The sequence below is a fragment of the Mytilus edulis genome, chromosome 14, assembly GCF_963676685.1.
Source record: "Mytilus edulis chromosome 14, xbMytEdul2.2, whole genome shotgun sequence".
NCBI lineage: Eukaryota > Metazoa > Mollusca > Bivalvia > Mytilida > Mytilidae > Mytilus > Mytilus edulis.
In genome coordinates this window covers 5,032,254-5,050,948 of record NC_092357.1, presented here as the reverse complement: position 1 = coordinate 5,050,948, position 18,695 = coordinate 5,032,254, and the positions used below count along the sequence as shown (strand labels likewise).

General features: G+C 32.6%; 1 protein-coding gene across 1 annotated transcript in view; it reads right to left on the bottom strand.

Moving 5' to 3' along the window:
* The window catches only part of LOC139502392 (BMP-binding endothelial regulator protein-like), a 58,781-nt gene that overhangs the window by 4,149 nt on the left and 35,937 nt on the right, over nucleotides 1–18,695 (bottom strand). Inside the window, exons 3-11 of the mRNA XM_071291836.1 lie at nucleotides 17,388–17,579; nucleotides 12,380–12,470; nucleotides 8,818–8,900; nucleotides 7,864–7,963; nucleotides 6,919–7,028; nucleotides 6,394–6,531; nucleotides 4,438–4,542; nucleotides 3,168–3,219; nucleotides 480–1,146 (exon numbers count right to left, since the gene is read on the bottom strand). Of these exons, the coding sequence (XP_071147937.1) occupies nucleotides 480–1,146; nucleotides 3,168–3,219; nucleotides 4,438–4,542; nucleotides 6,394–6,531; nucleotides 6,919–7,028; nucleotides 7,864–7,963; nucleotides 8,818–8,900; nucleotides 12,380–12,470; nucleotides 17,388–17,579 (1,538 nt within the window). The remainder of the gene's footprint in view (nucleotides 1–479; nucleotides 1,147–3,167; nucleotides 3,220–4,437; nucleotides 4,543–6,393; nucleotides 6,532–6,918; nucleotides 7,029–7,863; nucleotides 7,964–8,817; nucleotides 8,901–12,379; nucleotides 12,471–17,387; nucleotides 17,580–18,695) is intronic.

Sequence of the window (18,695 nt, the reverse complement as noted above, 5' to 3'; positions counted from 1 at the left end):
ATATATAGATATACATGAAACGAATGCAAAACTATAACTTTGTATATCACATATTTTACTGTAAGGAACAACTAAAAAATAAACTGATATATAACAAGATATTTGACGATGCAAGAGGTTTACAGATCGAAATCATATATTTACATTACGACTTTCAGGTCTGCACTTCTAGTAGTGAATTATTAACATTCACCGACAGTTATCCGACAAGCAACCAAGCTTATAAACTAACTGTATTGTTCAAATGGTATATGATGATTTCACGTTAAATAAGAACGGTTCCTGCAAGCGAATTACATGCTTTTGTTGATACGCTGCTATTTTTTTCAGTTTTTATAGGAAGTGTATTTTACAACTTTTGTTTGTCTTGTACGGTACACTTATAAGATAAGGGTTATTTTTAAAATGAAAGAATCGATATTTGATCCCTTTTTAACTCTAACAATTGTTTTTCGTTTTGACTTTATGAGAAAACCTACCTATAATAAGGTCCAACGTCTACCCGGCGTCGACATTTTGTAAACATGCTTCCCAAAATAGTACTACATTCAGTTTTAGCTCTTTTCAATGCATGTTTTTCAGTATCGCAAGACGGCAATTTGGTTTCTTGTTTATCTACAATCGCACACGCAGCTCTACTGCCTACTCTCCAAGTATCTCCGAATTCCTCACTACTTTTGTAAACTTTCTGGTCTCTTCCACGCATGTCATCATCAGCATTTCCGTTATAATTACCACACAGTCCTTGCATTTTAGTTCTGTAACGACTAGCAACAGTGACTTCTACATAGCTATGACCGTCCCACACAACTTTAAGACCTATTTTTGATTGAAAGACTATGGATTGTCCCTCTCTATAAAGTTTAAAATGAGGTATCTTTGTAAACGGAAGTCGTACCCTCTTCCGGTTTACTTTTACTACCCGTTTTTGATGAAGTCCTACTTTATGTCCTGATATAAATATGGATAACATTTTAGTCCACGTGAACCACGGCGATGTTCTCGCCTCGTTCCTGACCCGTATAGCAAATGATTTACCCGATTCATCTTCTGCCAAGAGGTATTTACATGGTCCTTGGAAATTAAAAATCTTCCCATCGAATGTTCGGTAATGAGGATCGCCATACACAGTGCAAACACCCTCAACTACAATGATAAATAGGGAATTCGTTAAGTTACAGTTTTATTCATGTTATGATACTATATATGCCCTTGAATTTTTACTAGATAACATTTTTGTTCGCTTTGAGGATTCCGTATATCGTCAGATTATCGGAATTCCAATGGGGACTTACTGTGCACCACTTATTGCGGACCTGTTTTTGTATTGTTATGAGTTACAATTTATGACAAAAATAAGCAAAGACCCATCGAAACAACATCTGATAAACAAATTTAATAATACTTTTAGATATTTGGATGATATTTTGGCTCTCAATAATGACGACTTCAGTTTTTATATCAATGAAATTTATCCTGTTGAACTTACTTTAAATAAAGCTAATACTAACAATGACCACAGCCCTTTTCTCGATCGTGATATGTATATCACTAATAGAAAGCTGAATACTAAAATTTATGATAAAAGGGATGATTTTTCATTTCCTATCGTTAATTATCCGTTTTTAGATGGTGACGTTCCCTTGTCACCATCTTACGGCGTTTATATATCTCAACTTGTACGATTCGCTCGTGTATGTAACAATGTTTTAGATTTTAATGAGAGAAATTTATGTATTACTGAAAAATTATTACACCAGGGTTTTCGATATCACAAACTAGTCAAAACATTTACTAAATTCTATCATCGGTATAAAGACATCATTCGTAAATATAGCTCAACATGCAGACTTCTAATACGTTCAGGTATTTCACATCCAATTTTTTATGGTAATATTCTTTATAAAGCACAAAGGTGTCAGTATTCACCTCAGAAACTTACAAAACCTTTGAATAGACTTATTAAGAAGGGATATAATTACGATACTGTTGTCAAGTCATTAAAGATTGCATATTTTGGCGTTAATATTGAGTCACTGATAAGGTCTTTGCATCGGAACTAAACACATTTATTCTAAAAACAGTTGTTGGCATGACACGGGTTATGTTCTTCTCATATATTTTATGATGGTATGATACTAAACCCCTAACGGGAAGGATTGTGCCTGATGTTCATATGATGAAATCATAATCTTTCAGTCAGTTTAATTGAAGTCTGGAGCTGGCATGTCAGTTAACTGCTAGTAGTCTGTTGTTATTTATGTATTATTGTCATTTTGTTTATTTTCTTTGGTTACATCTTCTTACATCAGACTCGGATTTCTCTTGAACTGAATTTTAATGTGCGTATTGTTATGCGTTTACTTTACTACATTGGTTAGAGGTATAGGGGGAGGGTTGAGATCTCACAAACATGTTTAACCCCGCCGCATTTTTGCGCCTGTCCCAAGTCAGGAGCCTCTGGCCTTTGTTAGTCTTGTATTATTTTAATTTTAGTTTCTTGTGTACAATTCGGAAATTAGTATGGCGTTCATTATCACTGGACTAGTATATATTTGTTTAGGGGCCAGCTGAAGGACATCTCCGGGTGCGGGAATTTCTCGCTACATTGAAGACCTGTTGGTGACCCTCTGCTGTTGTTTTTTATTTGGTCGGGTTGTTGTCTCTTTGACACATTCCCCATTTCCATTCTCAATTTTACAGATAAGTATTTTTGTATGACCAGTTCAAAATCAAGAAACTTTTATAAAATAAAAAAGTATTATAGTAATACACACTCATTCTCAATTTTATATTTTATTAACTGCATATATGACTTATATTTACCATAATATACAAGAACTTCATTGGTTATGGTTCGAATATTCTAAAAGAAACTGCCAATGCATGCAACAGTGATGACGCAATTCAACATTTAGTAGGAATCAAGTGCATATTGAACAGTTAAATGCCGTGTGTTAACTGAAAACGTTTGGTATACTACAACCTTAGTACAAGATATTGGGGGAAACATATTTTTAATTTTAGGTATACATGTATTCTGTTACATATGTAAACTACAGTGAATAACAAGTGTATTTTGAGAATCGAGTTTAATTATCATTTTAATATAATCAATATATAAGGCACCTAATAAAACACAAAACAAACGAAATATTCTCTCTCACCTTCTACGCACCTAGGACAGCATTCCTCCTTTACATATTGTAATTTATAGCCCTGTAATAGATATTATAAAATGACTAGTATTTCTATTAAAATATATTCAGTGAATTATATAAACGTGTGAACAAGGAAGCTATTAAATGAAGAGTTCCAAATGGTGAAGTTGAAATCATCTCTTCGTAAATTTTATGGACGCCATCACGAATTGGTTGACCGTTATGGAATAACCGTTTCACAAATGATATCGGATATGTTCCTTACGTCGTAACTACAATCCCCTTGTCTTTCATGAATGTGACCTACCGAATTAGACTATACTGGATTTGTATTCACATAAGCAACACGACGGGTGCCACATGTGGAGCAGAATCTGCTTACCCTTCCGGAGCACCTGAGATCACCCCTTGTTTTTGGTGGGGTTCGTCTTGCTTATTCTTTAGTTTTCTATGTTGTGTCATGTGTACTATTGTAAGTCTGTTTGTCCTTTTCATTTTTAGCCATGGCGTTGTCAGTTTATTTTCGATTATGAGTTTGACTGTCCCTCTGGTATCTTTCGTACCTCTTTTACTGTTTTAATAAATTAGATATGTAGAGCTTGACCTGTACTAATGTTATAGTGTTATGAAAGGCCAGTATACTATCAGAAATGAAGTTACGGATGCATTGTCAATATACCATTGAAATTTAAGCAATGAATCATATGCATACTGCCGACATTTCATGAATAGCTTATTTTCATGTTAATCAGAATTCGAATCTGTAATAATACAATAATCTATTGTTCCGTTGTCCTCCTCTTATACTGAATGTGTTTCCCTAGGTTTAAGGATGTATTTGTTTTCTCTCAAAAGATTTCTGACTTTTGAACAGCTGTATTCTAATTTTATTGATGCGTTTTGTTATTTGATTTTGCCATGTGATTATGGACTTTCCCAATTGATCTTCCTCTAAGTTCAGTATTTTTGTGATTTTACTTTATACCCTTATTTAGTATGCGTTGTCAATACATTTTGTTGAAGTGCAGGTCAAATTGTATTCTCATACCATGGTTTTGATTCTAAAAAAAAACATATTTTCAATATTGCAGGAAAATGCTTTAAATGTTGGAAATTCTTCTTTTTGAATTAGGTAGATTTATTTGAATAATAGAGTAGAAAACTTTATTTCTGAAAAGTAACCAAAGTCGACTAATTGATGAATGATGTACTTCGAGTGTGTAGTACAAATTCATGTGCTATAATTTTGGACACCACATATGTTATTAATACATACCATTGGGCACCAAAGAGTATTTTTACAGTTTTCCATGCGACACCTGGTGGCACCATCATCACAGTAACATGACATACATATATGAGGTTGCCACTTTTGTCCATCCTAAAAGTACACAAAATTAAAATAACACTTTATGAGCAAGGTGCTTATAAATAAAGGCAACAGTAGTATACCGCTGTTCAAACTCATAAATCCATAGACAAAAAACAAAATCGGGGTAACAAACTAAAACTGAGGGAAACGCACCAAACATAAGAGGGGAACAACGACACAACACTACAATGTAACACACACAGAAACGGACCAAGCATCAGACAAAATCCCACGAGAATAACAAATATAACATCAAAACCAAATACATGAATTTGGGATAGACAAGTACCGTGACTTGTGACAAGTGACTTGTGACAAGCTTATGCCGCTTGTTCTACGATTCAACCTTCATCAGAAATGTTGACAACTGACAATTTAAAGACCAACGATGTGAATGTACTAATGAATGCACAAACTTTTCTTTCTAAATGTGTTTTTATTGTATATGTAATTTTACCGTTGGCTGTATGTCATATTTTAGTAATCATATCCTTTATTAAACCCTATGTGAAGTTTGGTGATATGAAAACCATAGTTACAACCACTCCTAAAATTTGCTTTCAAACTGGAATTTCATTTCAATGTCACGTTTTGGTGATTTGTTAAGTTTTTATACAATCTATATCTGCAGCTTATTTCGTCTTCTGGTGTTGACATAGTTCCCTGTATTTACTTTTTTTGTCAATTTGTACAAGATGTGTACAGTGATGACTGATAGTGGAATTAACGATTTGTGAATTCTTTGTAGATTCTATATATAACTTTTGGACTGTTTTCGATCTCGGTCTGTTTCTGATATTTATTCTTACATGCTTTTGATTTTTTAACCCTGTATGCTAGCATTGCCTATGTAAATTTTAGGATTGTTTGCATGCACATTGAACGACAAATTTATGTGACGTATAAAATTTTCTGACGTCAGACAAACAAATCAATGAATGTGTTTGTAGATTTTTGTGTTCTGTTAAATTGTCCCTTTTAAAATTGTTATACGATGATGACTGATGTACCCATATTTCGACTATTTATTTATTGTGTCTGTTTAGTTAACGCATCAATGTAAATATAACGGAATTTGATGAAACTGTCATCAAAGTGACAGGGTTAGCGCTATAAACCAGGTTTAATCCGCCATTTTCTACATTTGAAAATGCCTGTACCAACCAGGAATATGACAGTTCTTGTCCATTCGTTTTTGATTCGTTTTGTTATTTGAAAGTTCAGTATTTTTGTGATTTTACTTTATACTTTGCCCAATTGTTTTGTATATCATAATCTGTCTATTTGAATGTGTTCTGTTTAATACCTGTTTCAATAGTTCCTTGCACAATCATTCTCTCTTTTTTGTTTTCATTTTTACGTATACAATTGCACACCATTAGTGTTATATCTTTGTATCTTCGAACTATTGTATTCTCCATTATATATTTTTCGTATCTGATCTAGCTTTCTGATTTATCTATCCTCTGTTAAATGATGATGTTTTTTACACATTTGCTCACCCTTTTAAACTTTAAAAACGTACCCTTTCCCTCATACAATATGAAGTTAAAAGTTGTATGCGTCCAAAGCGATTTTCTGGATTTATCTTCATCAGGCACGCTCAAAGTCGAATATGAAAGCTCAGGATGTATACAAACCAAAACGTTCTATGTTTTACTCTTTGCTCGGTTTGTATGTTGTTCCAATGTGCTCTTCATCTTCGTGTTTAATTTTGACTCCCAAATCTTGTTAATTCGAGCAACACTGATGAGGCTGACATTAGAAGTCTAGGCAATCTTAGTAGTGTTATCTTAATGTCATCTTTTAATAATTTAAGCATACTAAACTAAATGAATTAAAAAAAAATTGAAAACAAACCTGTTTATATGTACCCTTGTATTCACATGGATCTTTACTAGGACAAATTTTACAACAGGAATCTTTTGGTTGGAATGCTCTGTCCAGAGAACAGGTCAAAGGTGGGCAAGATTCTCTATCACATATAGCAGTTCCTTCCTGTGAACATAAGAAAATGTATAACTTGTACGTATGCAAAAGACAATTGTTCGTTTAAAACATATATTTATTCCATTCCAAATACACTTCCATAAAAACCTTTAAAAATGTATAACTTAATATATCACAAAATTCAACATGTTGATTTGACAAGAAAAACGATTACTTTGATGAAAAATAAGAAAAAAGAATTGAAAGAGAAAATGCACAAAGTTTACAGAGATCGCTCACAAACATATATCATGTTAAAACCGTGATACAAAGATAAATTCTGAAGTAAACAGAAAAAATACAAGACAATAAAATCATGAAATTTCATTATAATTATCCAACAATATTCGAAAAATAAGCATACTGTATATGAATAAATAATTACTATAGTCTCACCATACATGTACATTTTGTGCAGTTCCCTGGCATAAAAAGTTGTCCTGTTTTGTAAATTTTATTTTGAAAGAAACACCTTCCTCCAGGTAAATTGAATATTCTTCTTTCACCTAAAACAGTATATATATTCAGTATAAACTTTGATCATAACTGTTTTTTATGGTTGAAATTTCAGTAGTTTTTTTTGTATTTTTGAGTAATTTTTTTTTTAATATTTTTAGGGAGATGAAGGGGGTCAAACAAAGAAAACGATGAAAAGAATTAATATAACTATATGCTTAATGTGACTTTTCAAATATGTGTACTGTGGTCCTCATACAGGAAATATATAATTTGTTTATAAACTCACCAAAGATACAAGGGTTTTTATGTGGTACGCAAGACTTGCGTTTCGTTGCCATCGACAGATTAGTGGCACGCGAATCAAAACATTAAAAAAACCCATTAATTACGAAGTCAATGAGGAAATAAAACAATCATTCAACATTGTTGTGCCAAATCAGACTTTATTTAGTGGTAGAAAACATTAGTGTCTCGAATCAATCTGACATTGTCTATACATAGGGGTAGAACAATTTTTTGTCGAAAGACATTGAAATTCCCTGAATAAAGGGTGTATAACCATTAGTGTTTCAAAAGACTTTGATATTTCCTGAACGAAAGGTAATATAAACATTGGAGTTTTGAGCGATTTTTTACATTTTCTGAACAGATTATTGAAGGGAATTTGATAAACCGTTTTGATGTACAATCATAACAACACAAACCCGTTGACTCTGGGCTGGAGATGTAGCTCATGCATTGTCATTATTGCTGTACCATGATAACTACACAACTGTTGTTCTTTAAAAATCAATTCGAAAATTAAGATCGAAAATTTAGATATTTTCAAACTTAGACACGAATATATACATATGAAGTTTAGAATTTTTAAAACTTGATTACCTGAACAAACAGCACAACATGATCCATTAGGGGTGTATATAACATTAGCTGGACAGTTTAAAACGGGACAAGCTTGCTTTTGACAAACTATACTTCCTCTCTGTAAAAAAGGAAAGGGAAAAGTAATGAACCATTAGTTTTATTAACAATTTTAATGTAAACCTCTATAATGTACTTTTGTTATTTGTTATTTCAACAACTAACAGTTTAACACATCATGTGAATCTGTATTTTACTCTGTAGTTTATGTAATTACTCTTGATCATTTCGATGTTTTCTCATAATTTAAGCTGTTGTATTTGACTAATAGCTTCGACTTCAGATCCTTAATACATATGAATACGCATATTTTGTAGATGTGCGTGTAAATAAGTGATCAATAAAAGTATATTTGCAAGCTAAAATAAGTATTAGCTCAACTATAACTTGTATGGCTGCTACTTTAATAACCATTAGAGAAAGGAGATCATTTTGATTCAAACCAATTGAGGTACATAGAATAATGGTCGATTGAAGCACACCTTTTTTTAAATCATCTTAGCTGTTAATAGTTGTCAAAGGTACCAGGATTATAATTTAGTACGCCAGACGCGCGTTTCGTCTACATAAGACTCATCAGTGACGCTCATATCAAAATATTTATAAAGCCAAACAAGGACAAAGTTGAAGAGTATTGAGAATCCAAAATTCTAAAAAGTTGTGCCAAATACGGCCTTAGTTTTTCGTAAAATTTAAAGTTTTGTAAACAGGAAATTTATAAAAATAACCACATTATTGATATTTATGTCAATGGTATTGTTTTGTTTTTGTTTGTTCTTTCGATCGGGTATTGTCCTGTCATCTTAGAATTTGTATTCCCCTTTTTGTGTCGGTTTTCTTATATTTTCCTCCTGCTTTCGGGATATTGTATGATATATGCAGGTTATTGAGGCTTTAGGGATACTTAGTTCATACCTGACATAAACACTTTGTACATGGATCAGATTTTAATGTGAAAGACTCGCCATCACTGAGTTGTTTCCCTTGGTATTTACATCCTGAAATACAAATATATACATAAACTAGCTGTCGATATTGCACTGTCAAATGATGTACCAACACATCATTGGGTATATCATATCTGTATGTAATGAAATTATCAAGGTTTAGGATAATAGATAGGTTGCATCACAGTGACACGTCAGTCTGTAGAACGACAGATTGTATCATATAGGCTTTAAAACAATTTACCATAACACCAACAACTTCCAGCAAAAGTTTACCGATTAGATACCTACTAAAATTAAATATTATGTTATAACCAAAATGCGGTTTGACAAGGATTTTCATACTTATATTTGTGCTAGAGTTATCTTTCTTTATTCACTTAAACTAACGATATAAATGTCATACGAAGTGTTTGCACAAAAAAAAAGAATAGCAAGAAATTCATTAGTTGACATACTCAAGTTAAGGAATATGTTTTTCGGATGCAATAACCGTGCCGTGTTTGTTTGAATGTGATAAAAGGAACCACGTGTTTGATATTTTTTAAGTTTAAATAACGACTAACTCTTAACATTTTAAAGTAAACATATTAACATGAATATCATAAAAGTATCAATAACGGGTTTTTTTTTTATTGAACACAATTCTTTTTAAAAAAATGTGTTTACAATTCGTGGAACACAAGTTCATTTTTTTTCTCTGATGCTCAGTTCTTGTGATTATTTCAAAAGTACTTCATACGAAAGCTATGGCTATAACCCATCCAGAGAGATAACAGTCAACAATCAGTGATAGTAAATCAAACATTGATTGCGTTCGAATCAATTTTAACTACACTGATGCAAGGCAACAGAAGAAACATTCAGTGCTCCGCTCCGCATGATACGCTTTGAATATGAAACCTCAGTGCAGGTACGGATTGCTGGTCAAATAATACGCTCCGAATAATATATATTCCCGTCAGAACTACTGATTACTGGTAAATAACTATTCCGTGCAGAAGCACAACTAACTCGCGGGATAAAAAAAAATCCGCTATATGTCGCTGACTTTATATAAGAAAATGATTAACCGAGTTTTACAGATTGAATGTGCTGTCAAATCAACTTTAAACAGGATAGCGAGAACCAACATTGTTTTTACAACTGCTTCAGTCAAGTTGATTTTGTTATATTTTTTTTTATGTTTCCTCATGTAGTATATACATTTTTCTTACGGTAGATTAATTCCCAACCTCAAGGAAAGGCTGGAGAAGTTCAATGTAATAATGAAATAAGGCAATGGTTGCAATGTATGTGGTGATATGTTTTGGGCTTTCCAAACTTTTAAGTGATTCGAGCATTAATTATTTGTCTATCGTAGACGAAATCGAATAGCATTTAAAATGTTAAGCCTGGTATATTGATGAATAAATTCAAAAGTAAACCATTCAATTTTTCTGTCAAGATGCTTTGGTTAATTAGCTGGTTTCGTTTGCATTTAGACGTACTGTACCCAGTTAGACGAATCGTGTCCTATATATGACGTCCCATTTGTTCTTCAAACAAACTAGTTTAAAAGGTAAACAAACCTTTTATAAATATGTACGTGGAATTTCAAAAGAATTTTTTGCTTTATCTACAGAAAATTATAATAAGGCATCATATATAAACAGTACGTTATTGATACTTGTATGATAATCATTTTAACATGTATACTTTAAAATGTATACAGTCAGTCATTATTTAGATTTAAAAATTATCAAACACGTGGTTTGTTAAATCCACGACACAAATACACAAGCGACGCTATTGCGTCTTGTTTATAAAAAAATCATTTTCAAATTTTAAGTATCAGTTAAGTTTAGATCTGGATAGGGTTTATGGAATAGCGAATAATGCTCAAAATGTGCAGAAAAAAATAGAAAAATTAAAAATAAAGAATAATGGGCATTACAAAAAAAAAGATTAGAGAAAAATAGTTTTAAAAGTTATAGAATACAGACAATCAAACCAATGAGTAAACAAAGACTCACAAAACCAAAGGACATTTACATCAACAGTTATAGATAATAAATAAGAAACAACACAAACTCCACTAAAAACCGGGAGTGAAGCCAGGTGCTCCGGAAGGGTAAGCCTTGCCTACACTGTATTCAGCACCCGTCGTGTACAGAAGTGAAGGACCCCATCTAGACCCTCGTTCTAACTTCTTTATTCAAATTTACATATTATCTTATTCTTACAGTTTAAATCTCGACCCGGTCGGTTTGTATTTAAGTAGACATCAGTTATCTGCCAGTAAGTAAATATTTAGAATGGTTTGAATATAAAGATAAATGCCTTTTGTGGTCTATTTGATGACGGTAAATTTTAATGACTGCTCAAGAGACTCTATGAAGTACTTGTTTAAGTCAATTTTATCTCTCCGTGCACACCCAGAGGGCGGGTGCAAGACATTAGAAACTTTTGAATAATAGAATGCATTCCGGGACTAGGGCGGGTGCAAGACATTTAGAAACTTTTGAATAATAGAATGCATTCCTTGACAACCTAAATGGATTCACTTATTCAACGAAAATTTTAATTTCAAGTACTTCATATGAGCGTATTACAAATGTTTATTCAAAACAAGTCGCGCATCTCATGAAATGACTCCTCATAGTTACAAAGGCTTATAGTTGGGTACGTCAAACGCGCGTTTCAAACAAATAGTTAAGGCGCTTGAATCAAAACAGTTGGAAGACCATACTGCAGATACTATTTCCGTTATCAATCAAATGGGTATAGAACAAAAGATTCAGTTACTAGATACAACTCTTAAAATCTCTCTCTCTCTCCATGTGGAAATTATTTTGTTCAGGAAACTATGGTAATCAGAAGGTACAGCTTTATTTTTACACTATTCAATTAATCGTTTCGTCTTTCTAGGAAGTAAACAAAAAAACTTGTGTTGTCCTTTTTCAAATTTTAATGACTGATCAAGAGACTCTATGAAGTACTTGTTTAAGTCAATTGTATCTGTACACACACCTAGAGGGCGGTGCAAGACATTTAGAAACTTTTAAATAATAGAATGCATTCTGGGATTAGGGCGGATGCAAGACATTTAGAAACTTTTGAATAATAGAATGCACTACTGGACATACTAAATGGATTCCCTTATTCAACAAAAATTTTAATTTCAAGTACTTTATATGAACGTAATACAAATGTTTATCCAAGACACAAAATGCATCCTATGAAATACCTCTGCGTATAGTTCGGTACGCCAGACTCGCGTTTTAAAAATATACCAGTGGTGCTCGAGTCAAAACATTTGGAAGATTAAACTGCAATTCGTGTAAATCGAGCTTAATAGGGGCTCAGTTCACCTTTACCTTGCAATATTTCCTTGCAAAAAAAATGTTTTGCGTTTTCAAAAGTTGCTAAATCAGTATATTGCATTCATAACGTCATGGAAAATATTGTCTAACGTAAAGAGCTTTCTCTCAGAATGTATTAACATCTGACTTCGAAATGTTCACAATATATACATCAGATATACTCACCATTACAAGAGCCACAGCACAGCCCAGACGTGGTAACAGGGTTCATACATGGGGTGTAGCACTTCATTTCCGATCTAGTTATAACTCCAGCCTACAATTGGAAATTTATAAATCATCACTACTGCCAAAAATGCAACATTCAACTGATATTAAGTATTTATGATAATCAAACACAACAGTACACAATATAACGATCTCATATACATATGCCCAACATAAAATTGAGAAAGGAAATGGGGAATGTGTCAAAGCGAACACAACCCGACTATAGAGCAGACAGCAGCCGAAGGCCACCGATGGGTCTACGGTGTCAATAGTTTACGGTGCTGGGTTTATAAGAGGTCTGCATTTTTATTTCTGCAATTTATGACGCCTTTATCATTTTTTTTTCTTTATATTTTGACATTTCAGTTCATTCTTTTCTTTAATTATGGCACATTTTTCTATATTCTTCATTTATTAACTGTATGTGCATGCTTCTCTATTATTTAAAAGTCATTCATATCATCATTAATATTATTATGGCTTAATCAGTAGAAATAAACATCTCAAAGTTCCAAATTACTCATGACCTAAACTTTTTGTTTTTGTTAAATTTAAGCGTTTTGGTTTTTTTTTAAACAGAAAGACTTTAATCGAAAGATTTTCATTTTAACTGTTAGTATTTTGCCATAGGTTTGATTACAAGTAAAATAGAAATGCTTACACAGAATTTTTGTTTTGTTGCAATTTTTGCACATACAGGGAACTATTCTTGTAAGAGATAGAATAAGAAGAAATACCGTCATGTTATTCTGCGCTAAACAACAGCAGTGTTAATGCGCTGAGAAACATTTTGATTTTAAATAAGTTTTATTTGAAAATGCTGAAAAATCTTTCTAATAAATGTATTAGATTTTTATTTGTACAGATTTTAATTGTAGTACATTTGTACATATCATTTATATACATAGTGGTAAGCTTGATGTAAAATATTTAACAATTAAGAGCTACAAAATGCAATATTATAAATTATGTGGAAATGTTTCTCTTTAGGACATTTATAATATAAAATAAATGTGATACAATTTCAAAGTCTAAACGTTAACGTTTTTCAATACTTTTTTTCCTCGAATAAACACATTCAAAAGAGAAGTTATAACATACAAACAACTGCTAGTTTTAATTGTACAACATAGAAATACACCAATATACCGGTTTGATGAGCACCTAGTATGCATTAAAGCTTTCGGATCCAAATGACAAATGATTGTGTTATGCAAACTAAGGTACATTTGTTTCGTGCAACTGTTCAATTTCTAAAATACTTTTATATAATTATACAGCTGTGTCTAAATAATTTACAACTTATTATTACTTTTTTCACGAACATTTATTTTACTTATTAAACAAATTTCTCATTTAAACTTGTAACAGTACTTCTTAAAAGTGAAAACACAAAAGTACAAAACTGGAAGTAAAATTCAAAGCAGAAAGTCCCTTATCAAATGTCAAATTCAGAAGCTCAATCACATCAAACGAATGGGAAACAACTGTCATAGTCGTGACTTTGTACAGGCATTTCCGTGCCTAAGTTGTTTTTACATGTCTACTGTTTTGTGTAACTTGGTGATTTTATATAATCCGTGGAAGGGATTATGTGGGAAATACAACAGATAAAATCAAATAATTGTCCGACATTTGGAAAATGTATACAAAATTTAATCTTAAATTTGTTAACAATTTTATTTGTAAAAATACCTATTATATAACATTGGGGTGTATATATGTACTTTAAAAAAATTAAAATAAGCATGGTCTTTGTTACAGCCGAATTATGTTGTCTTTTTTTATTATCATACAGACATTGAAATTTAAAAACGTGTGGTTACAGTATAAGGCACACATGTTAATATTTTCTCTATTATTATGATTATTAGAGTAGGAATTTCTTTTCTATTTATTTTTTTTTTTTTTTTTAATTGTTTCATTTTTAAATATTTACGAAACTTATGGAACTATTTTATATACAGATTAATATTTTGAAATTAAAATCAAAGACTTCGGTGAAATTTCTAATTTCTAATTTTTCATGTTATGTTATCTTTCAATTTATTATTATACGACTAATTAGAAGTCAGGTTTACCACATGTATAAATATACTTTCAGTTTCGTTCAATTATTTTTAATCTAAATTTTCATATTTTCATTTGCCGTTAATTCAGTTTTGTACGACCCATTGATATACGGGATACGGTTTTTAATACAATCTACAAGAACCTGTTCTTTTATAGAAGTTGAATAATATTTCAAGCAAATGGAACCATTTTATCTTTCTATAAAAATTAATTGAGAATATTAAAAGACATCTTATATATCATTCGATTTTAAAGTAATTAGACAATTTAGATCTTTTCTTACACAGTTTAAAAGTGTGCGTCCTCATTCTTTCATCGAAATTTTAAGTAACTACCTTAAAATTGAATTTCAATGTAAAAAAAACGTTTTTCGAAAAGAAAATTAGCCATCTCGCCCCTTGTTCAAGGGTACAAAAACCTTTACAATATAATTAAGCTTTAATTTCAAATTTTCAATCTTTAAAAGCTTAAACAGGCCTTTAAACAGCCAGAAGCCGAAAATTATAACAATCGAAAATCGGTGTCGCTAACCGCTAAATTGACAGGGGGTGTCTTGAAAAGTCAAAAAGGATAATTAATAGCGAAAGTCATTTTCACAAACTTTATTTTTCCAATAATGAACTTGAAAAGAGGGTATTTAACACAGACCATCGTCCTATACACGGTTAATTAAGAAAGTGAAATGTCCGGCTGAAATGCTTTTGTTGTACACCTCGTGTTTAAGGGGTTGAGTCATGGTCTCACAATGTTCCATTACTTTACCACCCTTCAAATGGCTAAACAAATTACACATTAGATTCTCTGATAAACTGAAGATAATAGAGTGCTCCACAATGCATGTTTGATAAACTGAAGATAATAGAGTGCTCCACAATGCATGTTTCATGCTCCTTTGGCTGCCTTGAGGGATAGAAATAAATAACTAATTGGAACTCTGGGATTTTGTATAGTAGAATTCAATAGCAAATAGCTTGAATTTGTATATCTGTCTGTTCAAATTTTAGAAATCACTATTATAGTTGGCAACTGGAAAATGGAAAACTATTAGACATTCAAACGATGTCACACATTGTCCTTCAATTCTGCAACACTCTAATTTATTAAGATTGATAATAATCTATTCTGTTTGCAAAATACTTACGCAATGCTCGCTCCATTCAATGTCAAATGCATTCTTAACCCTAATGGACTTCTTTTAACCTTAGTTTTACTGTCCGAATTGCTGTATGTTTGCTTTTTTTTTATATTGGCTAGAGGTATAAGGGGAGTGGGAGATCTCACAAAACAAAAAGGTTTGGTACCATTAGAAAAGTCAATATTAAATTATACTGTTAAACATTAAAACGTTTAATCTCGCTGCAAATGTTTACACCTGTCCTAAGTCAGTGGTTGTCCTCTGTTTAATTAGTTCATACGTGTTTCTCGTTTTTATATGGAGTAGACCGTGAGTTTCCCCGTTTTAATGGTTTTACACTAGTATTTTTTTGGGGCCTTTAATAGCTTGCTGTTCGGTGTGAGCCAAGGCTCAATGTTGAAGGCCGTGCCTTGACTAATAATGGTTTACTTTAAAAAAAAAAAAAAAAAAAAAAAAAAAAAAAAAAAATGTTATTTGGGTGGAGAGTTGTCTCATTGGCACTCATGCCACATCTTCCTATATCTATTAATCCCGCCGCATGTTTTTGCCTGAACCAAATCAGGAGCCTCTGGCTTTTGTTAGTATTGTAGGATTTTAATTTAAGTTATTCTTATATTTCGAAGTTTTGTATGACGTTTATTATCACTGTACTAGTAAACTTTTTTGGTAAGGGTCCAACCGAGGCTCGCCTCCGGGTGCAGGATTATCTTGCTGTTTTAGGACCCATTGTTAGCCTTCGGCTGTATTCTGCTCTTTGTCAGGGTTGTTGTCGCTTTGACACATTTTCCATTTCCATTCTCAATCTTAATTTCAGGTATATTATAGGAAGAATCAACTAATAACCTCTGTACTGTTATACCACTGTCCCAGGTTAGGGGAGAGTTGGGATCCCGCTAACATGTTTAACCCCGCCACATTTTGCATGTATGTGCCTGTTCCTAGTCAGGACCCTATAATTAAGTTGTTGTCGTTTATTATATATGTGTAAAATATTTGTTTTTCGTTCATTTTTTGTACATAAATTAGGCCGTTAGTTTTCTATTTTGATTTTGTTTACATTGTCATTTCGGGGCGTTTTATAACTGACTAGACAGTATGGGCTTTGCTCATTGTTGAAGTCGTACGGTGACATACAGTTGTTAATTTCTGTGTCATTTTGGTCTCTTGTGGGGAGTTGTCTCATTGGCAATCATACCACATCTTCTTTTTTATATAATAACAAACAAAAAAGAAAACAAACAAGAAAGACATGGTATAAAAAAGAAGATGTGGTATGATTGCCAATGAGACAACTATCCACAAAAGACCAAACTGACACAGACATTAACAACTATAGGTCACCGTACAGCCCTCAGCAATGAGCAAAGCCCATACCGCATAGTCAGATATAAAACGCCCCGATAAGACAATGTAAAACAATTCAAACGAGAAAACTAACGGCCTTATTTATGTAAAAAAATGAATGGTGCTTATATACAGTATAATAATAAAAACACCAAAGCATAGTTCAAAGTTTAAATTTCCTTGATCTGTATCTAAATTCCAATCTATATATGTTCCCATGGCGTTGTACAGAGCCGGTTGTGGAGAAAAGGAGGTAGAGGGTGTAGGTCCCCAATTTGATTTGAAAATATCCTTTTTGGCATAAAATCGTCAAAATTTATTTAAAATATTAAATTTTCTATTGAAATTATGCACCCCTCTCCAACAAAATATAATTATGTAAATAACCTCCCAATCATATACTGTACTTACTCTACAGTGTAATGTAACACAAGGGTCATCAGCCTCTACCCACGACTGTCCACTATCGAATGCCTTGCCCTGGTACTGACAACGTTTACACACCTCACAACACTGGTTCTTCTGCCACGGGTTGTCAAACAATATCATATAACAACCTTCTAAACTCTGGCACACTTCTCGTTCACAACGAACTTCACCGTTCTGAAATTTAAAAAAAGGAGATAAAGAAGCAAATGCTGATTGAAATAAATGTACATCATAAAACAAGAATACAATACAATAAGGAGTGGAAAGTGATAAAGTATGGCTTTTCCCTATTATCCTTCATCCAAACATAAAAAAAGAAGATGTGGTATGATTGCCAATGAGACAACTTTCCACAAAATGACGCAGAAATTAACACCGTACGGCTTTCAACAATGAGCACAGTCCATACCGCATAATCGGCCATAAAAGGCCCCAAAATGACAATGTAAAACATTTCAAACGAGAAAACTAAAGGCCTTATTTGTTTACGAAAAATGAACGATAAACTAATATGTAACACATAAACAAACGACAACCACTGAATAACAGACTTGGGACAGCCACAGACATAAAAAGTCGATTTCATTCTCAAGCTTTTTTGTTATTCCTGTCCCTAATGGTGTCAATGACGTTGGTTTTAACAATAATAGGTCTCTAAACTGCCTTCGACAATGAGGAAGACCAAGAACATAACGTAAAGCGGGTTATTTTCGAGGGTGTAAATTTTCGCTTATTTTTCGAGGAAACCGCCAAAATAAATTCCGCCAATTTAATACTGCACATTAGAAGGTGTTGACAAACGTTTTGAATCCGCCAAAATATTAACCGCAAAAATATTTCGTAAATCTTATTCAGTGAAAATCGCGAAATTTTACACCCGCAAAATTACCCGCTATACAATATATAGTGTATAAAAAAAATAAGGCTAAAATTAATTCCAACGAGTTATATAAACAAGTCTAAATTCAAAACTACGTTCAAACCTATGATTGCGTTGGATAAAAACAGCATTTTTTACGTGTGCATGTAAAACAAATTTCGTTGTAGAAGGGTCTGAATACAACACAAACAACAATATATATATATATATATATAACTCGTCTAAACATCAACCCAACAATGTTAGATCTGTAAATTTGCTTTCGCAAATTTTTGGTTCTTCCCTCGCCGGGATTCGAACCCATGCTACTGTGATATCGTGACACCAAATCGCCTGCACTGCAGCCGTCCCGCTAGACCACACGACCACCTGGGCTCTCAAAAAAGAGCTTTCGGTGGGCATGTGTTACC